Source organism: Pristiophorus japonicus, chromosome 6 (genome assembly GCF_044704955.1).
Source record: "Pristiophorus japonicus isolate sPriJap1 chromosome 6, sPriJap1.hap1, whole genome shotgun sequence".
NCBI lineage: Eukaryota > Metazoa > Chordata > Chondrichthyes > Pristiophoridae > Pristiophorus > Pristiophorus japonicus.
Genome location: NC_091982.1, coordinates 158,871,236 through 158,898,898, shown reverse-complemented (window position 1 = coordinate 158,898,898; position 27,663 = coordinate 158,871,236). Strand labels below are relative to the sequence as shown.

General features: G+C 47.6%; 1 protein-coding gene across 1 annotated transcript in view; it reads left to right on the top strand.

The window, feature by feature from the left end:
* Positions 1-27,663, top strand: part of inpp5d (inositol polyphosphate-5-phosphatase D) — a 221,667-nt gene that overhangs the window by 148,430 nt on the left and 45,574 nt on the right. The window contains exons 22-25 of the mRNA XM_070882224.1: positions 3,795-3,882; positions 10,716-10,859; positions 18,154-18,250; positions 27,357-27,473. Of these exons, the coding sequence (XP_070738325.1) occupies positions 3,795-3,882; positions 10,716-10,859; positions 18,154-18,250; positions 27,357-27,473 (446 nt within the window). The remainder of the gene's footprint in view (positions 1-3,794; positions 3,883-10,715; positions 10,860-18,153; positions 18,251-27,356; positions 27,474-27,663) is intronic.

The window sequence follows — 27,663 nt, the reverse complement described above, 5'->3', positions numbered from 1 at the left end:
CTCACCCTCCCTTTTTAAAAAATGGTGTTACATTAGTTACCCTCCAGTCCATAGGAACTAATCCAGAGTTGATAAACTGTTGGAAAATGATCACCAATGCATCCATTATTTCTAAGGCCACTTCCTTAAGTACTCTGGGATGCAGACTATCAGGCCCCGGGGATTTCCTTCAATCCCATCAATTTCCCGAACAATTTCCCACCTAATAAGGATATCCTTCAGTTCCTCCTTCTCACTAAACACTCGGTCCCCTAGTACTTCCAGAAGGTTATTTGTGTCTTCCTTCGTGAAGATAGAACCAAAGTATTTGTTCAATTGGTCTGCCATTTCTTTGTTCCCCATTATAAATTCACCTGAATCTGACTGCAAGGGACCTACGTTTGTCTTCACTAATCTTTTTCTCTTCACATATCTATAGAAGCTTTTTCAGTCAGTTTTTATGTTCCCGGCAAGCTTCTTCTCGTACTCTATTTTCCCCCTCTTAATTATAACCTTTGTCCTCCTCTGCTGAATTCTAAATTTCTCCCAGTCCTCAGGTTTGCTGCTTTTTCTGGCCAATTTATATGCCTCTTCCTTGGATTTAACACCATCCTGAATTTCCCTTGTTAGCCACGGTTGATCCTTCCCCATTTTATTTTTACTTCAGACAGGGATGTACAATTGCTGAAGTTCATCCATGTGATCTTTAAATGTTTGCCATTGCCTATCCACTGTCAACCCTTTAAGTATCATTTGCCAGTCTATTCTTGCCAATTCACGCCTCTAACCATCAAAGTTACCTTTCCTAAGTTCAGGACCGTAGTTTCTGAATTAACTGTGTCACTCTCCATCTTAATAAAGAATTCTACCATGTTATGGTCACTTTTCCCCAAGGGGGCTCGCACAAGATTGCTAATTAGTCCTTTCTCATTATATTACCCAGTCTAGGATGGCCAGCTCCCGAGTTGGTTCTTCAATATATTGGTCCAGAAAACCATCCCTAATACACTCCAGGAAATCCTCCTCCACCGCATTGCTACCAGTTTGGTTAGCCCAATCAATATGTAGATTAAAGTCACCCATGATAACTGCTGTACCTTTATTGCATGCATCCCTAATTTCTTGTTTGATGCTGTCCCCAACCTCACTACTACTGTTTGGTGGTCTGTACACAACTCCCACTAACATTTTCTGCCCTTTGGTATTCCGTAGCACCACCCATACTATTTCCACATCATCCAAGCTAATGTCCTTTCTTACTATTGCATTAATTTCCTCTTTAACCAGCAATGACACCCGCCTCCTTTTCTTTTCTGTCTATCCTTCCTAAATGTTGAATACCCCTGGATGTTGAGTTCCCAGCCTTGGTCACCCTGGAGCCATGTCTCCGTGATGCCAATTACATCATACCCATTAACTGCTATCTGCGCAGTTAATTCGTCCACCTTATTCCGAATACTCCTCGCATTGAGGCACAGAGCCTTCAGGGTTGTCTTTCTAACACACTTTGCCCCCTTAGAATTTTGCTGTAATGTGGCCTTTTTTGCTTTTAGCCTTAGTTTCTCTGCCCTCCACTTTTACTTTTCTTCTTTCTATTTTTTGCTTCTGCCCCCATTCTACTTCCCTCTGTCTCCCTGCATAGGTTCCCATCCACCTGCCATATTAGTTTAACTCCTCCCCAACAGCACTAGCAAACACTCCCCCTAGGACATTGGTTCCTGTCCTGCCCAGGTGCAGACCGTCCGGTTTGTACTCATCCCACCTCCCCCAGAACCAGTTCCAATGCCCCAGGAATTTGAATCCCTCCCTTCTGCATCACTCCTCAAGCCACATATTCATCTGAGCTATCCTGCGATTCCTACTCTGACTAGCTTGTGGCACTGGTAGCAATCCTGAGATTACTACTTTTGAGGTCCTACTTTTTAATTTAGCTCCTAGCTCCCTAAATTCATCTTGTAGGACGTCATCCCATTTTTTACCTGTATCATTGGTACTTATATGTACCACGACAACTGGCTGTTCACCCTCCCTTTTCAGAATGGCCTGCACCCGCTCCGAGTCATCCTTGACCCTTGCACCAGGGAGGCAACATACCATCCTGGAGTCTCGGTTGCAGCCGCAGAAACGCCTATCTATTCCCCTTACAATCGAATCCCCTATCACTATAGCTCTACCTCCTGTGCAGCAGAGCCACCCATGGTGCCATGAACTTGGCTGCTGCTGCCCTCCCCTGATGAGTCATCCCCCCAACAGTATCCAAAGCGGTGTATCTGTTTTGCAGGGGGATGACCGCAGGAGACCCCTGCACTACCTTCCTTGCACTGCTCTTCCTGTTGGTCACCCATTCCCTATCTGGCTGTATACCCTTTACCTGCGGTAAGACCAACTCACTAAACATGCTATTCACGTCATTTTCAGCATCGTGGATGCTCCAGAGTGAATCCACCCGCAGCTCCAGTGCCGTAATGTGGTCTGTCAGGAGCTGCAGGCGGATGCACTTCCCGCACATGTAGTCGTCAAGGACCCCGAAAGCATCCCTGACTTCACACATAGTACAGGAGGAGCATAACGCGTGTCCGAGCTCTCCTGCCATGACTTACCCCCTAGATTAACTTAATTTGGCAACAAAAATGCTAAAAGGTTACTTACTGATAAAGAAAAGAAAAAGAAAAACTACTTACCAATCACCAGCCAATCACTTACCCCCTTGGCTGTGACGTCACCTTTCGATTTCTTTCTACTTCCTTTTTGCCTTCTCTCCCTGCTGCAGCTGCTCCGGTCGGTCTCTCTGACCACCAACTCCTGCTGGGCCTTTTATAGGCCTCCCCACGCTGCCTCCGACGACGCTGCTCGAACTCCCTGCTTGCCTAACTAAACACTAAGTTTAGCTCACAGTACTCAGCCTCGTGGAGTTCTTCTATACACAACAATATAGGGTCATTGAATTTGTTAAACTGTTGAAGACATTGGATAAGCTATAGTGAGAGTATTGTGTGGTGTTTTGGGTACCCCGTTATCGAAAGAATATTGGAGCCATGGAAAAAGGTGCAGCATCGATTCAGTGGGATGATACCAGGGATGGAAGGATATAATTGTGAGAGACTTGAAAATCTCACGGAGCAGAGTAGTATAGAAAATTCTGAAAGGGTTTGAGAGCGTGAATAGGTAGTGAAATTTGATTTCCACTGGTTGGCGAATCAAAATCAAGGGGGTGTGAACTCAGGAATAGTCCTAGAAGGGTAAAGGGCGGGGGGCGGGGGCAGAAGTGGAAGGAATGTGTTTTTGCAAGAGGTTATTAGAATATACAAGGGTCTACTGAAGACAAGTCAATCGCAGTATTTAAGGAAAATTAGATAAGCACTTGAAGAGGAAAAATATTTAACGGTATGGGATAATACAAGAAAACGAGATTGGAAAGGATAGCTCTGATGAGTTGTTAGCTGGCAAAGCCATGATGGCTGACTGGCCTCGTTTTGTGCTGAATGTTTCTTCTAAATGTCTGTGTCTTGGTGCTTCTGTAGTATTAGCATATAATGAGCCTTATAAACCAGTAGGCCCCAGGCTTGAGCTCCGGCCTTGAGTGATTAATCTTGGCCGGAGTGGCAGTAAGGATGCTACTTCATTGCCCTAAAAGCTGTGGGCTCACAGTTGAGAGATACCCGAGAACAACCAGCACCATAAGCAAGAGTCAGTGCCTTTGAAGGTGGGCGATAGGGGGTTTAAATGGCATATCTTACTGAAGCGTTCAATGCTGCTGGTATCTTGGGTCTGGCCTCTTAGTGCCTGCAACTCACTGTCTATCTTTCTCCCCACAGTTAATACCCATTATCTCTGACCAAGAGTATTTACTGGACCAACACATCCTCATCTGCGTCAAGTCCACTGACAGCTACGAATCGTATGGTAAGCATGAATGCACATGGGTATCTGGACAGAACCTGTACAGAGATAGTTCCTACTACCGTTTCTACTCCAAGGATGCCAGTTAGAGACCTTATAACATCTGTGCAGAGAGATGTAACCTGGAGCATAAGAAGAGGTTATTTGGCCCATCGAAGGCCATTCTTCTGTTTCTTTAACTCTTCCATTGAAGTCAATCCTTTTAGTAGATTAACTCTCTGGTTGAAGCCCATCTTTCTAGTACATTAACTCTTCCATTGAAGTCCTTAAGAAGGTGGTGAGGAGCTGCCTTATTGAACCACTGCAGTCCATTTGGTGAACATAGTCCAATGTCGGGAGTTCCAATATTTATGAGCCAGTGAGGGTGGGAGAGATGTTGGACATAATGCAGTGGAGCAATGATTGTTCTGCTGAAGCACTCTGCAATGAGCTACAGGCAAGTGTGGGACTCCTTCTGCTTCTTCGCCATCCACGATGTCAGCAGCATGTCTCCTCATCGTTCTGAAGGTCCATGCCCAGTGGTGGCTCCGTTGTGGGCTGTACGGCAGGAAGCCCCCAGACCTGTTCAGATAATGGAATCAGTGCTTGATGACTCTGATGAGCTGATCAATGAGGGCTCTGGTCGAGCCATGGATCTGACGAGTGCTGTTCCACCACTGGACCAGGGTTCCTGGGAGGGATTGTGCCAAGGATTGACCTTGTCCCCAAGCAGCCAGCCTCTCGCTTGCTGTGCAGGGGTAAGGAATGGTAGTGGGGAGAGGGGGGGTGTTGGAGGATTGGTGCAAGATAAAAGTGTCATGGCAAAACCTGAGTGCTTCACTGCGAGTGATCACACACCAGTTGCACGTTAATGGAGTGGAAGACCTGTGAATCACAAAGGCAGTGGTGTTGTGTGAAGAAGTTACAGGGTTATGTGTGTGTAGTTAATAAGCCCCTGGACTGGGGGAATGGTAGCATAGTGGTTATGTTACTAGACTAGTAATCCAGAGACCTGGACTACAGATCTAGAGAATTGAGTTCAAATCCCACCATAACAGCTGGGAATTTAAATTCAATTAAATAAATCTGGAATAAAAAGCTTTATATTAGTAATGGTGACCATGAGATTGTTGTAAAAACCCATCTGGTTCACTAATATCCTTTTGGGAAGGAAATCTGCCGTCCTTACCTCGTCTGGCCTATATGTGACTCCAGACCTACAGCAATGTGGTTGACTCTTAACTGCCCTCTGAATGGCCCAGCAGTTGTGCCAATCTGCTACAAAGAAGTATACTGCTTCACCGCACGGACTGCTGCGATTCAAGAAGGCGGCTCACCACCACCTTCTCGAGAGCAATTGGGAATGGGCAATAAACGCTGGCCTTGCCAATGACGCCCACATCCCATGAATGAATTTTAACAAGCCTGAAAATCTGTGCAAACCCTAACGTGCTGTTTCCATGCACGCATTCTAACCTTCTAATTCTGGCAGAAACTTTTCCTCGTAGCTTTCTGTTTGACAAACCCTGACTTTCAGTCAGTGTCCCTGTCCACATATTTTCCTCCTTCTCTCTTAACCAGATAAGAGGCCTATTCCGGGCAAGTGCCAAGGACCAGGTATTTCCCAACGCAATGGGTGTGAGGCGTTCATCAATTTCTGTAACAGGCGAATGAATTGCTTGCTGTTCTCTGTCTTTGAAGGGGAAACAACTTCAATGCTTAGTGTTGTGTATGGAGAAAGAGTCAGACTGAACACTGTGAGCTCCGAGTAAAGTGCGATCTTAGTCTTTTATTGCAGGTCTCCAGAGTGCCTCTCCAACCTGTGAAGCCTCCTTAAATACGGGTGCTCCCAAGGGATTATGGGATCCCTTGGGACTCCAGGGGATGGGCCCTCTGGTGGTTGTACAGAGTAAATACAGTCCACACATATAACAATACTCCCCCCCAAAGTCAGTAGTGTAACTATTTACAATGTGAGTCGATCTGGGGCCCTTCATGCCCTGGTTGATCGTCTCGGTGTGAAAGCTGGTGTTGTTGAATCATTTGTTGGGCCCTCGCTGGGCTGCTGTGCAGCTGGCCTTGCTGGGCTGCCTGGTGTGTTGGGCCCTGCTGGGCTGCTGTGGATGATGGGTTCTGATTCGTGGTCAACCGTGGTGTCGGTTGCTACTGGTGTGTATGTAGGGGGATCAAAAAAGGTAGGGTCCAAGGTGGGTTGCTCAGGGTATCTGAGTTTGATTTGGTCCAAGTGTTTCCGGTGAATGAGTCCATTTGAAAGTTTGACCCGAAACACCCTGCTCCCCACTTTGGCCATGACAGTGCCGGGAAGTCACTTGGGACCTTGTCCATAATTTAAAGCAAATACAGGATCATTGATTTCAATCTCGCGTGACACATTTGCGCTATCATGCTATGCACTTTGTTGAAGCCGCCTGCTCTCTACCTGCTCATGTAAATTGGGGTGAACTAACGAGAGCCTTGTCTTAAGTGCTCTTTTCATGAGCAGTTCAGCAGGTGGGATCCCAGTGAGTGAGTGGGGTCTCGTGCGGTAGCTAAGCAGGACTCAGGATAGGCGAGTTTGCAGTGAGCCTTCAGTTACCCTCTTCAAGCCTTGCTTGATGGTTCGCACTGCTCTCTCTGCCTGACCATTGGGCTCTGGTTTAAACGGGGCAGATGTGCCATGTTTGTTCCCATTACGGGTCATGAATTCTTTGAACTCAGCACTGGTAAAACATGGCCCGTTGTCACTTACCAGGACATCGGGTAAGCAGTGTGTGGCAAACATGGCCCGCAATCTTTCAGTATTGACAGTGGACATGCTAGCCAACATTATCTCACATTCAATCCACTTGGGTACGCGTCTACAACCACAAGGAACATTTTACCCAAGAACGGGCCTGCATAGTCGACGTGTACCCTAGACCACGGTTTGGAGGGCCAAGACCATAAACTTAGCGGCGCCTCCCTGGGTACATTGCTTCACTGCGAGCATGTATTACATCTGTGAACGCAGGACTCTAAGTCCGCATCGATACCGGGCCACCACACGTGGGATCTGGCTCTCGCTTTCATCATTACAATGCCTGGATGGATACTGTGGAGGTCATTGATGAGGGTATCTCTGCCCTTCTTGGGGACCACTACTCGATTGGCCCACAGAAGGCAGTCTGCCTGTATAGACATTTCAGCTTTGCGCTGCTGGAACGGCTTTATCTCTTCCTGCATTTCCACTGGGACACTGGACCAGCTCCTGTGAAGCACACAGCTTTTGACTAGAGATAATAAAGGGTCCTGGCTTGTTCAGGTTTTGATCTGCCGGGCAGTGACGGGTGATTGCTCACTCTCAAATTGGCTTCCATAACCATGGCTAGATCTGCGGGCTGCGCCATTTCCACCCCCGTGGTGGGCAATGGCAGCCTACTGAGAGCATCGGCGCAGTTTTCTGTGCCTGGCCTGTGGCGGATGGCGTAGTTGTTTGCGGACAACGTGAGTGCCCATCTCTGGATGCGGGCCGATGCATTGGTATTTATTCCTGTACTCTCGGAAAACGGGGATGTAACTGGCTTATGGTCAGTTTTCAATTCGATTTTTAGCCCAAACAGGTATTGGTGCATTTTCTTTACCCCATAGACACCTTTGCTAAAGCTTCTTTTTCAATCATGCTGTAGGCTCTCTCAGCCTTAGACAGACTCCTGGATGCAGAAGCAACCGGTTACAGTTTCCCGAAATCATTAGCTTGTTGCAATACACACCCGACGCCATATGACGTCGCATCACATGCTAGTACCAAATGCTTACATAGATCATACAACACAAGCAATTTTTTGAGCATAACAATTTTCTCGCTTTTACAAAGGCATTTTCTTGGCTTTTGCCCCAAACCCATTCGCCTCCTTTTCATAGTAAGACATGTAGTGGTTCTAGCAGTGTGCTGAGACCCGGTAAGAAGTTCCCAAAGTAGTTCAAGAGTCCCAGGAACGACCGCAGCTCCGTCACGTTCTGTGGCCTCGGTGCGTTCGCGATTGCCTCCACCTTCGCGTTGGTGGGCCTGATGCCGTCCGCCACAATCCTCCTTCCCAGGAACTCCACTTCAGGCACCAGGAAATCGCACTTCGAGCGTTTTAACCTGAGCGCCACGCGGTTGATTCAACTAAGAACCTCCTCCAGGTCCTGCACATGCTCGACTGTGTTCCGACCTGTGAACAAGATGTCGTCCTGGAAGACCACGGTGTGTGGGACCAACTTCAGTAAACTTTCCATGTTTCCCTGGAATATCGCCGCTGCTGATCGGATTCCAAACAGGCATCTGTTATAAACAAAAAGACCTTTGTGCGTGTTGATGCAGGTGAGGGCCTTCGATGATTCCTCCAGTTCTTGCGTCATGTAGACTGAAGTCAGATCCAGCTTCGTGAACGTCTTTCCTCCTGCCAGCGTTGCAAAGAGGTTATCGGTCTTTGGTAGTGGGTATTGGTCCTGCAGGGGGAAATGATTGATAGTTACTTTGTAATCGCCACAGATTCTGATGGTGCCGTCTCCCTTGAGGACTGGGACAATAGGACTGGGCCACTCGCTGAACTCCATCGGCGAAATGATGTCCTCTCGTTGCAGCCGGTCGAGCTCGATCTTTACCCTTTCTCTCATCATGTACGGTACTGCTGTAGCCTAGTGATGGATGGGTCGTGCCCCCGGAAATAGGTGGATCTGTACTTTTGCTCCTTGGAACTTCCCGATGCCTGGTTCAAACAGCGAAGGAAATTTGTTTAAGACCTGGGCACAGAAAGTGTCATCAGCGGGCGATAGCATTCGGACATCGTCCCAGTTCCAGCGTATCTTTCCCAGCCAGCTCTTGCCAAGCAGCGTGGGACCATCGCCCAGTACCACCCAGAGTGGTAGCTTGTGCACCACTCCATCGTAGGAGACCTTTACGGTAGCACTGCCGATTACAGGAATCAGTTCTTTCGTGTAAGTTCTTAGTTTCGTGCGAACTGGAGTTAAGACTGGCCTTGAGGCCTTGTTGCACCACAACCTTTTGAAAGTCTTTTTGCCCATGATGGACTGGCTCACACCCATGTCCAGCTCCATTGATAGCGGGAGTCCATCTAGTTCAATATTCAACATTATCGGGGGACAATTCATGGTGAATGTGTGCACCCCATGTACTTCTGCCTCCTCTATCTGAGACTTTGGTTCGTCGTGATCCTCCGTGGATCTGTCCTCCTCTGCAAAATGGTGGTTTAACAGGCTTAGCAGCTCGACTACACACTCGTTGGAGGTGTCCCATTGTTCCACAGCCCTTGCAAACGTACTCTTTGAATCGGCATGAATGGAAATGATGATCTCCTCCGCAGTGCCAACAAGGTGTTAATGGCCTTGCATTTATCACCCTTGATGGTGAACTCTGAGTCATCTGTGGATGTGCAGCTGCAGGCATGTGTGACCTACCCTGTACATTACGATTCGAAAACAACATCACTTTGTTGTAGCAGCACTTGTGTGCTGAGAGATTTGCTTCGTATCGTCACTGGAGGTAATGAACGCCTGGGCTATCGCTGTGACCTTACTCAAGGTTGGGGTCTCTACAGTCAAAAGTTTGCGAAGTATGGTTTCGTGGCCAGTGCCAAGTACGAAAAAGTCACTGAGCATGTGCTCCAAATGTCCTTCAAATTCGCAATGTCCTGCAAGGCATCTTAGCTCAGTGACATAACTCGCCACTTCCTGACCTTCAGACCTTATATAGGTGTAGAACCGGTACCTCGCTATCAGAATGCTTTCCTTCAGGTTCAAATGCTCTCGGACCAGTGTGCACAAATCGTCATACGATTTCTCCGTGGGTTTCGCTGGGGTGAGCAGATTCTTCATGAGGCCATACATTGGTGCCCCACAGACGGTGAGGAGGATCGCCCTTTGTTTGGCAGTGCTCTCTTCCCCATCTAGCTCATTGGCCACAAAGTATTGGTCGAGTCGATCCACAAAAGTTTCACAATCATCTCCCTACAAAAATTTCTCCAGGATGCCCACTGTTCTCTGCATCTTTGGGTTCACTATCTATATCTCGTTGCCAGTTGTTGTGTATGGAGAAAGAATCAGACTGAACACTGTGGGCTCCAAGTAAAGTGTGACCTTAGTCTTTCATTGCAGGTCTCCAGAGTGCCTCTCCAACCTGTGAAACCTCCTTAAATACCTGTGCTCCCAAGGGATTATGGGATCCCTTGGGACTCCAGGGGATGAGCCCTCTGGTGACTGTACAGAGTAAATACAAGTCCACATATATAACACTTAGCTCATTACTATTTTAACAACCTTTCAACTCAGTGCTTGTACAAACTTGTGGGAACTCACTTGGCTTTAAAAATCCGACATTTAAATGGGATGGGGAACCACAGGGTAGATGAGGGGAAGTTCTTGTATGCAGCGAGTTGTTATAATTTGGAATGCGATGCCTGAAAGGGCGGTGGAATCAGATTCAGTAGTAACTTTCAAAAGGGAATTGGATATATAGTTGGAAAGGAAATACTTGCAGTGTTATGGTGAAAGCGGGAGAGTGAGACTAATTGGATAACTCTTTCAAAGAGCAGGCACAGGCACGATGGGCCAAAAGGCCTCCTGTGCTGTATCATTCTATGGTTGTAAACAGGAATGATATGTCTTATGAATGTGATTTGTCCACACTGTCCTGTTCTTATAGAATCATAGATTCATAGAATGCCACAGCACAGAAGGAGGCCATTCAGCCCATTATGCCTATGCTGGCTCTTTGAAAGAGCTATCCAATTGGTTCCAGTCTCCCGCCTTTTCCCCATAACCCTCTCTAGCCGTATCATGTTTAACTCAGAGAATCTGCCTTGTGTTTTGCTGCCCAGGTGAGGGCTGCATTGCTCTGCGAGCCAACTCGAATGAGATAATGTTCAACATACCGCTGGAGCACCGTGGGGAGGAGACGGGCACGTTCAGCGGCTCGTATAAGCTGACAATTTCAGAGGGGAAACAACGAGAGCGAACTTACGGTAATTTTCAGGGTTTTTTTTTCACGGCTTTACACCCCCCATGTTTCGTTGACTGACAGACAGAGAAGCCCCTGGCTTTATTTCACCCAGCTCAGCCGCTCCCACAATGGCTGGTGCGCTGTGTGCAGGTACGTGCTTTTACAGGACCCGGGGAAAGGGCAGGGAAATTAGATTAGCTCCAGTCGAAGAGCTAGCACTGGCAAAGGCACAATGGCACGCGGTCATCAATTTAATAGTCTCAGTAAGGGAGCCAGGAGAGAGGGTTAAAGAAATGTCTTAACACAGGAAGTTGTTGGAGCAGAGACCAATGAGCCTTTTAAGGGAAAATTGATAAATGTTTGAAGCAGGGGAAGACACAGGGAAGTTTGGGATTTTTATAGCCAAGAGCCAGCACAGAAGGGATGGACCAAATGGCCTGTTTCTGTGGGTGACAGGCAGGAACTTGAGAAGCTCTCAGCGCCCTCTCTGGTGGCAATTAAAAGGTCATCATCATCATCATAGGCGGTCCCTTGAACGAGGATGACTTGCTTCCACGAGCTCACAGGTGTTTCGATGAAGGACCTGATGTTCCAGTCCTGAACTCCAATTGAGAAGGTGGAAGATGCCTGTGTGTGGATTTTTTTAACGTGTGGTGACCATTGCACATCAGCCACCACACGGGCTTGACAGAGCTAGGTCTTGGTCCAGTGGCAAGGATTATCCAAGACGACTGGAAATCTGCTCTGTTGCACGGACCTAGCGCGCACACATATCGCAGTGTGGGCTGGCCCGTGCTGCCCCTGGGCCCTCGGCTCTTCTGGGCCCCGTACCCTCATTCGCCCTGACCTTCCCACTCCTCTGTACCTGGGCCCTGCCGATGTTCCTGCCCACGCTCCAAAACGGCAACCAAGGTTTTGATGACGTCACCCACTCGCCCATTTCAAAATCGGCGCATACTTGGAGCAACTCACGCTGGAGGTTGACGTGGTATGCCGCTCCAGCTCTTTTATAGCCTGATCTGCGGAGCTGTTCTCTCACAGGTCGCGGGGCCACGATGTTCCAGGCCCGCCGTTCCAGCTCTTCTCTCGCAGTTCTGCAGGTCGGGCTATAAAAGAGCTGGAGCGGCGGGCCTGGGACATTAAAAGGTAATGATCCCCTGGATGCCATGGTGACAACTTTCAGACTGGTGATCGTATCAGAGTCACAGATGCTGAAAGCCTCTGACACCTTCCACAAATGGCTGTTTTTCATCCATCAGCCAAGGCGCTCAGGCCTAGCTGAAGCCACACCTACTCCCAGGAGCCAAACCGCTCCTCTCTGCCGGTTCCAGGATTTTGTGGCAGAATTGGCGACGGGCAGTACACAGTACATCTGCCCTTACAGAGGCAGGGGGAACTGAGATGGTGCGCAATGATGGGAAGATGTCAACTCTCATACTAGGCCTCATATAGAGTGCAGTGCACAGTTCTGCTCGCCATATTATAAAAAGGATATAGAGGCACTGGAGAAGGTGCAAAAAATATTCACAAGGATCATACCAGAACTGAGCGGCTATAACTCATCAGGAAAGGCTGTATTAAAGGGAAGGTTGAGGGGTGACCTAATAGAGGTCTTTAAGATTATGGAAGGTTTGATAGGGTAAACATGGAGGCAACGTTTCCACTTGTGGGGGAGACCAGAACTAGAGGCCATCAATATAAGATAGTCACTAATAAATCCAATAGGGAATTCAGGAGAAACTTCTTTACCCAGAGAATGGTGAGAATGTGGAACTCGCTACCACAGGGAGTGGTTGAGGCGAGCAGTATAGATGCATTTAAGGGGAAGGTAGATTAAGAGCTGAGGGTGACAGGAATAGAAGGTTATGTTGATGGGGTTAGATGGAGTAGGGCGAGAGGAGGCTCGTGTGGAGCATAAACACCAGCACAGACCAGTTGGGCCGAATGGGCTGTTTCCGTGCTGTAAACACTCGGGCTAGAAATTGCCCTCCGCCCCGAACAGGGCAATAATTCGAATTAAATGAATATTTTCTGCCCGAATCCATGGGGCGGAGAATAGAAGGATATTGTCCTCTTTAACTTTTTTAAATTGTCCGGGTGGTGTTTGGGGCGGCTAAGGGGCAGAAGTGCTTTGGGAGCGGGGCGGAAGGCGGGTGGTGTTATCAGCGCCACGCTGAGCATGTCAAGGCGACGCGGACATGCAACATCCCTCCCCTTCAGTTAAAGGGGAGGGCCGCTGCGAGCTCTGCAGCCACTTTGGTGGTGCCCACTGGGCCACCAGGCGGGAGGGGTGCCGGGCTGCTTGTTGGTGGCCCGGCCGAACACGTGGCCGCCATTGTCGGGCTGACTTCATAGTCGGCCGACAATTAAAATTAAATGCCGGCCGCGGTGGTGCGCCCTCCCCTTTAAGGGCGGATGCACTGCCCAGCCACGGGCAGCTTCCCGTCGGGGAAAGCTGTCGGGAGCACCGAGCGGCACCGGCTCCGCTCCCGTGGGGCAATTTCCCCTGTGGGATGGAAGGAGTTCGCCACCGGGCAGTAAGGGGCAGAAACTCATTACCACCAACCCGGGCCCGGGGGCAATTTTGGATGGGTTGGCCCATCCGCCCCATTACTGCCTCTTAGAGGTGCTAATGGACCCTATGGAGGGGGTCGATTTTGGCCCCTATATAATTCTATGTGTGTTATATTATATTTCTGTGTTTGTAAATACAGGTTGAACCTCCCTTATCCAGAACTCCCTTATCCGGAACCACCCCTCATCCAAAACCATTCCCAGCCACCGGGTGGCGCTTGCGCAGAACTCCGACATGAACAAATTGAAGTCCTTCCTCGCTGCCGACTCCCGCAATCGCTGGCCTGACCCCGCGATCCACCGCCCCCCACACCCCCAATGATCTATCTGCCGCACTCCCAGCCCCAAGCCAGCCAGCCCTGATATCCCCTTGCTCAGTACCTGTACCATCCAATTTAACATGACCACCCCTCGTCCCGTAAAAATCACTAATCCAGAACAGGCCAGGTTCTGGGGGTTCTGGATAAGGGAGGTTTCAACCTGTATTTAGGAAGCCAGCACAGATGCTGCCAGCAACACCGTGTTGCGGCGTGCCTTGTTCTCGGGCCAGGGATGCTTCTATATGGCAGGGGAAGTCCTGCCCACTGAAGATGTGCCCAGATTTTGCAAGAGCAGGAAGTTTGATTGTCAGCAGGATATTCAACAATGTCAGGGCTCACAGCTAAGCTGGATCCTGTCCACGCAAAATTATACTGTGGGGTCATAGAAACATAGAAACATAGAAAATAGGTGCAGTAGTAGGCCATTCGGCCCTTCGAGCCTGCACCACCATTCAATAAGATCATGGCTGATCATGCACTTCATTATCCCATTCCTGCTTCCTCTCCATACCCATTGATCCCTTTAGCCGTAAGGGCCACATCTAACTCCCTCTTGAATATATCTAACGAACTGGCGTCAACAACTTTCTGTGGTAGAGAATTCCACAGATTCACAATTCTCTGAGTGAAGAAGTTTCTCCTCATCTCGGTCCTAAATGGCTTACCCCTTATCCTTAGACTGTGACCCTGGTTCTGAACTTCCCCAACATTGGGAACATTCTTCCTGCATCTAACCTGTCCAATCCCATCAGAATTTTACATGTTTCTATGAGATCCCCTCTCATTTTTCTAAATTCCAGTGAATATAAGCATAGTCAATCCAGTCTTTCCTCATATGTCAGTGCTGCCATCCTGGGAATCAGTCTGGTGAACCTTCGCTGCACTCCCTCAATAGCAAGAATGTCCTTCCTCAGATTAGGAGACCAAAACTATACACAATATTCAAGGTGTGGCCTCACCAAGGCCCTGTACAATTGCAGTAAGACCTCCCTGCTGCTATACTCAAATCCTCTCGCTATGAAGGCCAACATGCCATTTGCCTTCTTCACCGCCTGCTGTACCAACTTTCAATGACTGATGTACCATGACACCCAGGTCTTGTTGCACCTCCCCTTTTCCTAATCTGTCACCATTCAGATAGTATTCTGCCTTCCTGTTTTTGCCACCAAAGTGGATAACCTCACATTTATCTACATTATACTGCATCTGCCATGCATTTGCCCACTCACCTGCAGCCAAGTCACCCTGCAGCCTCTTAGCATCCTCCTCACAGCTCACACTGCCACCCAGCTTAGTGTCATCTGCAAACTTGGAGATATTACATTCAATTCCTTCTTCGAAATCATGAATATATATTGTAAATAGCTGGGGTCCCAGCACTGAACCCTGCGGCACCCCACTGGTCACTGCCTGCCATTCTGAAAAGGACTCGTTTATTCCTACTCTCTGCTTCCTGTCTGCCAACCAGTTCTCGATCTATGTCAATACATTACCCCAATACCATGTGCTTTAATTTTACACACTAATCTCTTGTGTAGGACCTTGTCAAAAGCCTTTTGAAAGTCCAAATACATCACGTCCACCCTACTAATTACATCCTCAAAAAATTCTAAAAGATTTGTCAAGCATGATTTCCCTTTCATATATCTATGCTGACTTGGACCGATCCTGTCACTGCTTTCCAAATGCGCTGCTATTACATCTTTAATAATTGATTCCAACATTTTCCCCACTACCAATGTCAGGCTAACTGATGTATAATTCCATGTTTTCTCTCTCCCTCCTTTTTTAAAAAGTGGGGTTACATTAGCTACCCTCCAATCCATAGGAACTGATCCAGAGTCTATAGAATGTTGGAAAATGACCACCAATGCATCCACTATTTCTAGGGCCACTTCCTTAAGTACTCTGGAATGCATACTATCAGGTCCTGGGGATTTATCGGCTTTCAATCCCATCAATTTCCTTAACACAATTTCCTGACTAATAAGGATTTCCTTCAGTTCCTCCTTCTCGCTAGACCCTCAGTCCCCTAGTATTTCCAGAAGGTTATTTGTGTCTTCCTTTGTGAAGACAGAACCAAAGTATCTGTTCAATTGTTCTGCCATTTCTTTGTTCCCCATTATAAATTCACCTGATTCTGACTGCAAGGGGTCTTCATTTGTCTTCACTAATCTTTTTCTCTGCACATATGTATAGAAGCTTTTGCAGTCAGTTTTTATATTCCCTGCAAGCTTACTCTCATACTCTTATTTCCCCCCTCCTAATTAAACCTTTGTCCTCCTCTGCTGAATTCTAAATTTCTCCCAGTCCTCAGGTTTGCGGCTTTTTCTGGACAATTTATATGCCTCTTCCTTGGATTTAACACAATCCTAATTTCCCTTGTTAGCCACAGTTGAGCCACCTTCCCTGTTTTATTTTTACGCCAGACAGGCATGTACAATTGTTGAAGTTTATCCATGTGATCTATAAATGTCTGCCATTGCCTATCCACCGCCAACCCTTTGAGTATCATTCGCCAGTCTATTCTAGCCAATTCATATCTCACACCATCAACTTTTCTTTCTTTTAAGTTCAAGACCCTAGTCTCTGAATTAACTGTGTCACTCTCCATCTTAATGAAGAATTCTACTAAGACAATTCTACTAGGACAAGGGTCACTAAACAATGGTTCGGGGCAGCAATTCTGACTGATTATTTTCCCTTCCCTACACCAAGGTCAATTGTAGTGACCCCACGCAGTCTAAGCCTGCAATTGCTGGTCTGCGTACTGACCAAGGGCACCGCCTCAGCCCAGTTTTAAATGAAATCCCCAGCAAAGGGTGGAAGTGACATCAATGCTGCAAGGACAATGACATAGCAACATGGGAACTCCAAGAAACAACCCTGGGGAAAGCAGTGTGGCAGGAGAGTCTGAAGGGATGGCCTACTAGAGGGTGATAGACCAGGTCCTTACTGAGTTTTGCGGGGTACCAGCAGACCAGGGAGATAGAAAGAAAGAAAAAAGAAAGACTTGCATTTATATAGCGCCTTTCACAACCACTGGACGTCTCAAAGCACTTTACAGTCAATTATGAAGTGTAGTCACAGTTGTAATGTGGGAAACACGGCAGCCAATTTTCTGCACAGCAAGCTCACACACCAGCAAAGTGAAAATAACCAGATCATCTGTCTTAGTGATAGTGATAAATATTGGCCAGGACACTGGGGATAACTCCCCTGCTCTTCGAAATAGGGATCTTTTACATTCACCTCAGAGAGCAGACGGTCCCTTGGTTTAATATCTCATCTGAAAGATGGCACCTCCAACATTGCAACACTCCCCCATCTCATTATTTCAATCAGTTTGACACTAATCTCTGGTGGGGTTTTCTCCCCTCCTACTCCTGTCATTGACTCTTACTGGAGTGTAGGTTCCATGGGCACTGAAGGTCCTCCAAGGGGCCATTCCCCATGCATAAATGTAGACAATGAGTGTTAGCTCATGGAGCGTCAGAAGCCTCCAAGAACTCTGGCCTACGGGGTACAACCTGCTTCCTTCGCCCCAGCATTGACGACCGAGCTTTCAGCCATCTTAAGTCCTAAGCTCTAAAATTCCTCCCGAATCCACTCTGTCTCTCTACCTCTCTCTCCCTCTTTAAGACCCTCCTTAAAACCTACCTCTTTGACCAAGCTTTTGGTCACCTGTCCTAATGTCTCCTTCTTTGGCTCGGTGTCAGTTGTCTGATTATCACTCCTGTGAAGTGCCTTGAGATGTTTTACTACGTTAAAGCTGCTATATAAATGCAAGGTGTTGTTGTCACAGCTGAACCCCAATCCTGTCGTCACCTGTTGTTCACTGTCTAGCAGGAGTTACTGAATAATGATCAAGAGTATAATTTCAGAGCACCGAACCTAGTGTACTATCCCTGCTGCTGACCCATAAGAACTTAAGAAATAGGAGCAGGAGTAGGCCACCTGCTCCACCATTCAATAAGATCATGATCTGATCATGGACTCAGCCCAACTTCCCTGCCCGCTCCCCATAACCCTTGACTCCCTTATCACTCAAAAATCTGTCTATCTCCGCCTTAAATATATTCAGTGACCCAGCCTCCACAGCTCTCTGGGGCAGAGAATTCCACAGATTTACAACCCTCTGAGAGAAGAAATTCCCACCTGAGCTCTCTGACACTGCACAGGCCGTGGATTGAAGCTGGGCCTTTATAATCTGTATGACTTTGTACTGCATCGAGGCAGTGCCTTTACACACCAAGCCATCAGCATGCTCCAGAGGTGGGGTTTTAATACATACTGTGATGTTGAAAACATTATGGCTTTAATTGTGTTTGATAGTCTTTAATAGGTTTAACATTAACCTTTTGTTAAATAGAATTTATTTGTCTCAGCTGGTATTTTATTGAATTTGTTTCTTGGTTGCAGATTTTATACAGTTGGAAAAAGATGAGATGATTTCAGTTAAGCAAAGCAAAACAAACACTCACCCAGAGCTTCCCAAAACCGGGGAGCGGTCAGGAAGGTAAGATCCATCGTGGCTGGTTTGAGATTGGGATTGGGGTTGGAGTTGGGTTGAGGTTGAGGTGGATTTAGGGTTGGGATTGGGGCTGTGGCTGCTTTGGGGTTTGGAGTGAGGTCTTTAAGTTGAGATGGAGTTGGAGTTGAGCTGGGAAGGGGTTGGAGTTGATGGAGTTGGGGTTGAGCTGGGATGGGGTTGGAGTTCAGATCGAGTTGGGGTTGAGCTGAGATGGGGTTGGAGTTGATGGAGTTGGGGTTGAGATGGAGTTGGGGTTGAGCTGGGATAGGGTTGGAGTTGATGGAGTTGGGGTTGAGATGGAGTTGGGGTTGAGCTGGGATAGGGTTGGAATTTAGATGGAGTTGGGGTTGAGCTGGGAAGGAGTTGGAGTTGGGGTTGAGCTGGGATGGGGTTGGAGTTGATGGAGTTGGGGTTGAGATGGAGTTGGGGTTGAGCTGGGATAGGGTTGGAATTTAGATGGAGTTGGGGTTGAGCTGGGAAGGAGTTGGAGTTGGGGTTGAGCTGGGATGGGGTTGGAGTTGGTTTCCTTGCCATGAAGATTTTTGCTGTTTTAGTTCCACGTGCTCTGTATTCCACTGGCTGGAACCTAATGATCAACCAGCCACTGTGTGCTGTAACGCACCAGGCCACTGCCCCCCATCAACAGTGTTTACAAACTCTCACTTTCTTTTTTAATTGGGCAGAAGAAAGAGCTAGAAGAGTGATGACATCATTCTTAGGGATGACATCATTAGGGATAATGTTAAATCCAAGGAAGAGGCATATAAATCGGCCAGAAAAAGCAGTAAATCTGAGAACTGGGAGAAATTTAGAATCCAGCAGAGGAGGACAAAGTGTTTAATTCGGAGAGGGAAAATAGAGTATGAGAGGAAGTTTGCTGGGAATATAAAAACCGACTGCAAAAGCTTCCATAGATATGTGAAGAGAAAGAGATTAGTGAAGACAAATGTAGGTCCCTTGCAGTCAGAATCAGGTGAAGTTATAATGGGGAACAGAGAAATGGCAGACCAATTGAACAAATACTTTGGTTCTGTCTTCACGAAGGAAGACACGAATAACCTTCCAGAAATACTAGGGGACCGAGGGTCTAGCGAGAAGGAGGAACTGAAGGAAATCCTTATTAGTCAGGAAATTGTGTTTGGAAAATTGATAGGATTAAAGGCCGATAAATCCCCAGGGCCTGATAGTTTGCATCTCAGAGTACTTAAGGAAGTAGCCCTAGAAATAGTGGATGCATTGGTGATCATTTTCCAACAGTCTATTGACTCTGGATCAGTTCCTATGGACTGGAGGGTAGCTAATGTAACTCCACTTTTTAAAAAAGGAGGGAGAGAGAAAACATGGAATTATAGACCAGTTAGCCTGACATCGGAAGTGTGGAAAATGTTGGAATCAATTATTAAAGGTGTAATAGCAGCGCATTTGGAAAGCAGTGACAGGATCGGTCCAAGTCAGCATGGATTTATGAAAGGTAAATCATGCTTGACAAATCTTCTAGAATTTATTGAGGATGTGGATAGTAGAGTGGAAATGGGAGAACCAGTGGATGTGGTGTATTTGGACTTTCAAAAAGCTTTTGACAAGGTCCCACACAAGAGATTGTTGTGCAAAATTAAAGCACATGGTATTGGGGGTAATGTATTGACGTGGATAGAGAACTGGTTGGCAGACAGGAAGCAGAGAGTCGGGATAAACGGGTCCTTTTCAGAATTGCAGGCAGTGACTCGTGGGGTGCCGCAGGGCACACTGCTGGGACCCCAGCTATTTACAATATACATCAATGATTTAGATGAAGGAATTGAGTGTAATATCTCCAAGTTTGCAGATGACACTATATTGGATGGCGGTGTGAGCTGTGAGGAGGATGCTAAGAGACTGCAGGGTGACTTGGACAGGTTAGGTGAGTGGGCAAATGCATGGCAGATGCAGTATGATGTGTATAAATGTGAGGTTATCCACTTTGGTGGCAAAAACATGAAGGCAGAATATTATCTGAATGGCGGCAGATTAGAAAAAGGGGAAGTGCAACGAGACCTGGGTGTCATGGCACATCAGTCATTGAAAGTTGGCATACAGGTATAGCAGGTGGTGAAGAAGGCAAAATGGCATGTTGGCCTTCATAGCGAGGGGATTTGAGTATAGGAGCAGGGAGGTCTTACTGCAGTTGTACAGGGCCTTGGTGAGGCCTCACCTTGAATATTGTGTTCAGTTTTGGTCTCCTAATCTGAGGAAGGACGTTCTTGCTATTGAGGGAGTGCAGCGAAGGTTCACCAGACTTATTCCCGGGATGGCAGCACTGACATATGAGGAGAGACTGGATTGACTGGGCCTGTATTCACTGGAGTTTAGAAGGATGAAAGGGGATCTCATAGAAACATGTAAAATTCTGACGGGACTGGACAGGTTAGATGCAGGAAGAATGTTCCTGATGTTGGGGAAGTCCAGAACCAGGGGTCACAGTCTTAGGATAAGGGGTAAGCCATTTAGGACCGAGATGAGGAGAAACATATTCACTCAGAGAGTTGTGAACCTATGTAATTCTCGACCGCAGAGAGTTGTTGATGCCAGTTCGTTAGATATATATTCAAGAGGGAGTTAGATATGGCCCTTATAGCTAAAGGGATCAAGGGATATGGAGGGAAAGCAGGAAAGGGGTACTGAGGTGAATGATCAGCCATGATCTTATTGAATGGTGGTGCAGGCTCGAAGGGCCGAATGGCCTACTCATACACCTATTTTCTATGTTTCTATGTTTCTATTCTTGTAATGGCATCATGCCTGTGATGATGCATTTCAATATGATCGAGTCGTTATTGTTTGTAAACTGACGTGTCGATGGTTTTGCTGACTTTTCGTCTTTGTACAGGATATTGAGTTCCAAAGGGAACGGTGTGGGGGGAATATCTTGATTGGCTTAAACCACTTCATGTTAACTCCAAGAGTGCCATAAATTCAGCCCTATATATCCGCCCTTGTCCCACACTCTATGTCGATACTGAAGGTTTCTATTTCATTCTCTGTGCTACAGTTGGGTTATGTGCAGAGATTTCTCAGTTCCCTTTGAAGAGAACCATGAAGGATGCTTTCAGTTTATGGGTAATATCTTTTCTGCCCACATCAAACACTTCCTCTTTCTCGCAACCTCAAGTTATCTGCAATGAGAAAAAAATAACACCTTTCAGAGATTATCTTTACACAGGTGAGGTGGCCTCTATATCAACCTTCTGCAGTCATACTTCCAATGCTGAGCCCCGCCCACCTGCATCCCGTCCACCTGAGCCCGCCCACCCTAACCCCGCCCACCTAAGCCCCTCCCACATGAGCCCTGCCCACCTGAGCCCCGCCCACCTGAGAACCACCCACCTGAGCCCCGTCCACCTGAGCCCCGTCCACCTGAGTCCTGCCCACCTGCTCCCCGCCCACCTAATCCCCGCCCACCTGAGTCCCACCCCATGAGCCTCGCCCACATGAGCCCCGCCCACCTGAGTCCCGCCCCTGATCCTCGCCCATATGAGCCCCGCCTACCTGAGGCCAATCCACCTGAGTCCTGCCCACCTGATCCCCGCCCACCTGAGCCCCGCCCACCTGAATCCCACCCACCTGAGCCCCATCCACCTGAGTCCTGCCCACATGATCCTTGCCCACATGAGCCCCGCCCACCAAGCACGCATGACAGGAGAACGGAGAATAGTAACCGCTAACAATGATATCAGTCAGCAAAGGCAACAGCACATCCCCTACATCCCCATGTCTCTCTCTTCTCTCCTTTCTCTCCCTCTCTCTTTGCTCCCTCTCTTTCTCTATCCAATCTCTTTTTCTGTACTCTGTTCCCCGCTCCCCCCATCTTCTCTCTTTAGAACCTTGTAGGTTTTGTCTTGTAAACCCCTTCTCCCTACACCCTCCCCCTTCCCAACCCCCCAAGGGTGGGAAGGAACCACAATTTCCCTTCCCACAGCCCAGTCCCTCAGTATTTCTGCAGTAGTAAGTGCAGAGACTGATTCAGGACACACAGGAATCTGTCCACTGATCTTGTGCACAATCAAGGTGGATGGGCAGCTATCAATTTTTCTTGTCATGTGATTCCACACAATTCTGTTTTGTTTCCTGCAAATAGTGGCTTTCTGCAGAGGTGTATGGCTGGCCATGTACTATCTAACAATCTGATGCTGTGCTCTCCGGTTAGACAACCAAGACCTTGAAAACCATCAGTGTGATCGATGAACAATGAGGTTTCTCTCTTCCCCTCTGGTGTGGGCTTCTCAGCAACACTCAACACCATTTCACTAACTGCACCCTTTCACAGTACTGAGCAATAGCATAGGTTGGATGTTAGTGGAAGTAACCAAATTGGTTTGTGTTATGGATATAAACATTACCAATTTGTGAGACTTGCCACCAGGGGACACACATGTGAGAGACCCAAGGGTCACCTGCACACCCTGGGCAAGCAAGTATAAAAGGCAGTCTACCATGCTGCCTCCTCACTCTGGAGTTGCAATAAAGGGACCAAGGTCAGAACAGTTTGATTAAGATATACAGTCTTGTGGAGTTATTCTAAATGTAACAATTGCCGACGAGTAACAGATCAAGAACTTTCATGCAGTTATGGCTGCCATTGGTATTCTCGAGAGATTTATTGAGGGTGATGATTGGGAACCCGTCATTGAGCACCTTGACCAGTACTTCATGGCCAATGAGCTGGAAAAGGCAGAAACCGCGATCAAGCACAGGGCGATTCTCCTCATTGTTTGCGGGTCCACGATATATGGCCTCATCAAAAATCTGCTAGCACCGATGAAACCAACGGAAAAGACATATGAAGAGTTGTGCACGCTGGTTCGGGAACACCTCAAGCCAAAGAAGAGCATATTGATGGCCAGGTATCGCTTTTATACTCACCACTGCTCTGAGGGCCAGGACGTAGCGAGCTATGTCGCCGACCTAAGACACCTTGCAGGACCATGCGTATTTGCTGGATTTTGGGGGGAAGTGTTGCGGGACTTTTTCATGCTTAGAATCAGCCACCAGGTCATTCTTCGCAAACTGCTGTCTGCCGAATCCCTCGATCTGAGCAAGGCCATCACGATAGTCCAGGCTTTTATATCCACGAACGATAACACTAAACAGATATCTTTGCAGCATCAGAACTTACCGGCAAGTACTATGCATAAAATAATGCATTCAGCAGGCAGAACTGTACATGGCAGGGCCTACACACCTGCAGAGGCCAAACCTAGGATGACTCAGAGTCTGCCATGGGGCATGACTGCGAATCCATTAACACCATGTTGGCGCTGTGGTGGTAATTATCGAGCCCATCAATGTCGATTCAAGCAAAGGCTGTGGAACAATGGGGCACCTCCAGCGAATGTGCAAATGTGCTGCAACTCACTACGTGGCAGAGTCGGCAGAAGATGACCGATCCGGCGCGGATCTCGCTGAACGAGTAAAAGAGGCAACTCAACCCGAGGCTGGATAGGAAGTGTATGGGATACACACCTTCACCACCAAAAACCCTCCGATAATGTTAAAAGTTAACTTAAACGGCATTCCAGTTTCCATGGAATTGGACACGGGGGCGAGTCAGTCAATTATGAGCTAGAAGGCTTTTGAGAAACTGTGGGGCAACAAGGCACAAAGGCCAAAACTAAGTCCGATCCACACCAAGCTGCGTACTTTCACCAAAGAGCTCATACCAGTCATTGGCAGTGCGGCAGTGAAGGTATCGTACGATGGAGCTGTGCATGATTTACCACTATGGATTGTACCAGGCAATGGCCCAACGCTGTTCGGCAGAAGCTGGCTCGGAATGATCCGATGGAACTGGGACGACATCAAAACACTGTCTTCAGAGGATGGCGCCTCGTGCGCCCAAGTGCAAAACAAATTCCTGTCATTATTAGAGCCAGGCATCGGCAACTTACTGGGCTCTCCTTAGTCCACCCGGATCGCAATGATCATGTAGAAACCCGGCGTCGCCGTCATAACATGTACCACGATTGCGTGGCTGTATCACGCGACATTGAAGTTAATGACCCTGTGTTTGTTCTTAATTACGGTCATGGTCCCAAATGGGTTGCTGGCACTGTATTAGCCAAGGAGGGGAATAGAGTGTTTGTTGTCAAACTTTTGAACGGACAAACGTGCAGAAAGCACTTGGATCAGACCAAACTGCGGTTCACTTACAACCAAGAACAATTTGAAGAGGACATTACCATCATTGATCCACCCACATACACCCAACCAGCAATCGACCTCGCTGTCAACCACGAGGATGAACCCACCATGCCCGACAGTCCGATCAGACCAGCCACACCGCAGTGCAGCAATGATCCGACTGACTCACCCATGCCAGGACTTCAATTCAGGCGATCAACCCAGGAACGCAGAGCCCCGGATTGCCTCAACTTGTAAATAATTTGTACATAACACTTTGAGGGGGAAATTATGTTATGTATGTAAACATTACCAATGTGTAAGACTTGCCACCAGGGTGCGCACCTGTGGGAGACCCAAGGGTCACCTGCACACCCTGGGCAAGCAGGTATAAAAGGCAGTCTACCATGTTGCCTCCTCACTCTGGAGTTACAATAAAGAGACCAAGGTCACAACAGTTTGAGCTTAAGATATACAGTCTTGTGGAGTTATTCTAAACGTAACAGTTTATGTTCTTGTCTGTAATGTATTTGCTTCATGGGTTCTTTGCTTAAGAATTCATAGCAACACATTGCTATTAAGAACTAGTTGGTTTATTAGCAAAATGTTTAGCAATCACACTACACATTACCAGTTCATCCACCAGGCTCACAACCACCTGCCACATCGTGGATCCCCCGAACCCAACTGGCTGGGGTTTTATTGAGTCTTGTGAACATCATGTCACTCCCAACTCAACAGCTAAGTCACTCCCAACTCAACAGCTCTACAAATCTGTGGGCATACTCACGTGCGCATATTACACTGTCCTTTGTACACTGACCTGTAGTTGGTAAATTCACCTCCTGAATTTAATCCAGGTAGATCACAGGCTATGGCTTCTTTGGTCCTTGTAGACATGATGTTGGCACCAAATCCCATATCTAGGGCTCAATTTTCCCCAAAGTTTTCTTTGGCAAACTTGAAGAGTTATGCCTGTTTTTTGGGGGCCCAAGTACGCAAAAAAAAATGTTCTAAGTTTCCTTGTTTGATTTCTTCATTTTGATGCAGTCTAACCTGTCCTTTAGTTTTGGGGGTGAAGCCTTGATCTGCGCCAAAAAGATCGGTTGCCACGGAAACCAGGGACAAAATGCGAGCTGAGGCTGCAAAGTGAAACATACAGCCAGCTCGCAACACATTAAAATACATTGCAACAACTTAAAAACGCGACAAAATACATTGCAGCAACTTAAAAACACATTAAAATACATTGCTGCAACTTACCTGTAATTATTAAACTGTCCCCCTCCTCCTGATGCCGGTGCCGATCCCCCATCCCTATCCCAAAACAAAGGGCCTCCTGGTCCGATCCCCCGCCCGCCCCTAGCCCCGAGTAGATTACCGGTCTGCTCCCCCTCCCCTATCCCAGGCCGAATGGCCTCCTCCCTCTTGGTCCCCGCACCTAACTACATCCGAAAGGCTTCCTCCCCTCCCCCTCTCTCTTACCTCCTGCTACTGCTCTCCGGGCAGCTGTTGCCCTTCCCTGCGCCGATTTCCTTACCTGCGCTGATTTCCTTAACTCCCCAGAAGGTTTTTCTGCAGAGGCAACATCTGGTGACCTAAGCAGAACTGGAGTAACTCCCAGCTGGACAAACTTCCCTAAATGGCCAGAATTGGCGCAGGTGGCAGGTTACGCCCCCTTTGGTAAGACAATCAGCGCAGCAGATGCAGTTCCACAGCCGGGACAGCAGCAGCAGAGAGGGAGAGAGATGGGGAGGCCCTTCAGCCAGGGCTAGCAGCAGTAACTGGCATCGGGAGGGGGAGGTCTTTTGGGCCAGGGTTTGGAGCGGCACCGGGCACTGGGAGTGGATGGGAGAGGACAGGAGGGATAGACTTTTGGCATAAACAATTTAATAATTTAATGCTGGAATGCTGCTGCAATGTGTAAGGTGCTTGTGCAGGTTTCTATGAGCTGTGTTGTATGTGTCACTTTCCAGCCTCAGCCCGCAGTGTGTCCCTGATTACCCTGGCAACCCAATCTTTTTGGCGCAGATCTTAGACTCCACCCCCAAAGCTAAAGGACAGGCTAGGCAGCGCCAAAATCAACAATTCAAATGGGTAAAGTTGGATGATTCTTTTGGGGCGTAGTTGGGCCCCCAAAAAAACAGGCACAACTCTTCAAGTACGCCAAAAAACAGCTTTAGGGAAAATTGAGCCCTATTGTTTCAGACTATATTGTCATCATCAGTTATTTTTGATACTGATGACCACATTTTATGGTATTGTTTGAACCAGGTTTTAACACTGTACTTGCGTACAGCTTTATTGTAAAGTTAACTTGTTAACCTTTTTACTGCTCTATGTGACAAAATCAGAGTCACAAACCCACCCATAGGAGCTTGAAGCTTCTTTCAGTTATAAAGGTCCCAAAATATTTACTAAATCTGTAAAGTTCACCAAACTGTTGATGAAATAATTCTCACTCACTCTGTCAAACCCATCGCACACTCACACACACACACTCATAACTCACTCACTTACACTCATTACTTGCTGACTCACACCCATCATTTACCCTCTTGCACCATCACTCACTCACACTCATCATTCACACATCCATCACCTACTCACACGCACCCATCGCTCACTCACTCACCCCATCTCTCACTCACACTATATTGAATAATGCGTCTCCGTGCGCCTTATAATCCAGCACTGTGCTGCAATTCTATCGGATTGGCACTGTACTCCCTCACATTGTGTGCAGAGTCAAAGAAGAGTTAGGGAGAATTCTGGTCATGTTACCTCTACTTCCAGATTAGACCAGGATTAAAAGTTGCTGAACAGTCTAATCATCCATTTGAGTGAGAGGAGTTTCAGCTCAAATACTGGATACATCTTAATCCAAATCCTCTGTCTATGAAACAACACCTGTTCTTTCTCCTTTGCACTTCAGGGCTGCCATGAGAATCCCCTCACAGCTGGTAGAAGAAGCAGCTGCGAAGGCCCGAGACCGAGTGCCGTTACCAAGCCTACCAGACAACTCTTCCAAGGATGACAGCAAGCCCTCAAGGTACTTTAATTGAAGCAGGCAAGGCTCCAGCTGACATGGGCCTTTCCCCTTTGAACCCGGGATTAGACTCGAATCCAGACAGAGAGGCTGAAAGGCCCGACACTTCTGATTGCTTCATGTCTGTTGAGGGTCTGAATAAAAACACAATCTGAGCCATTGCAGCCCAGTCCTAACCAGGCATACTGTGCAC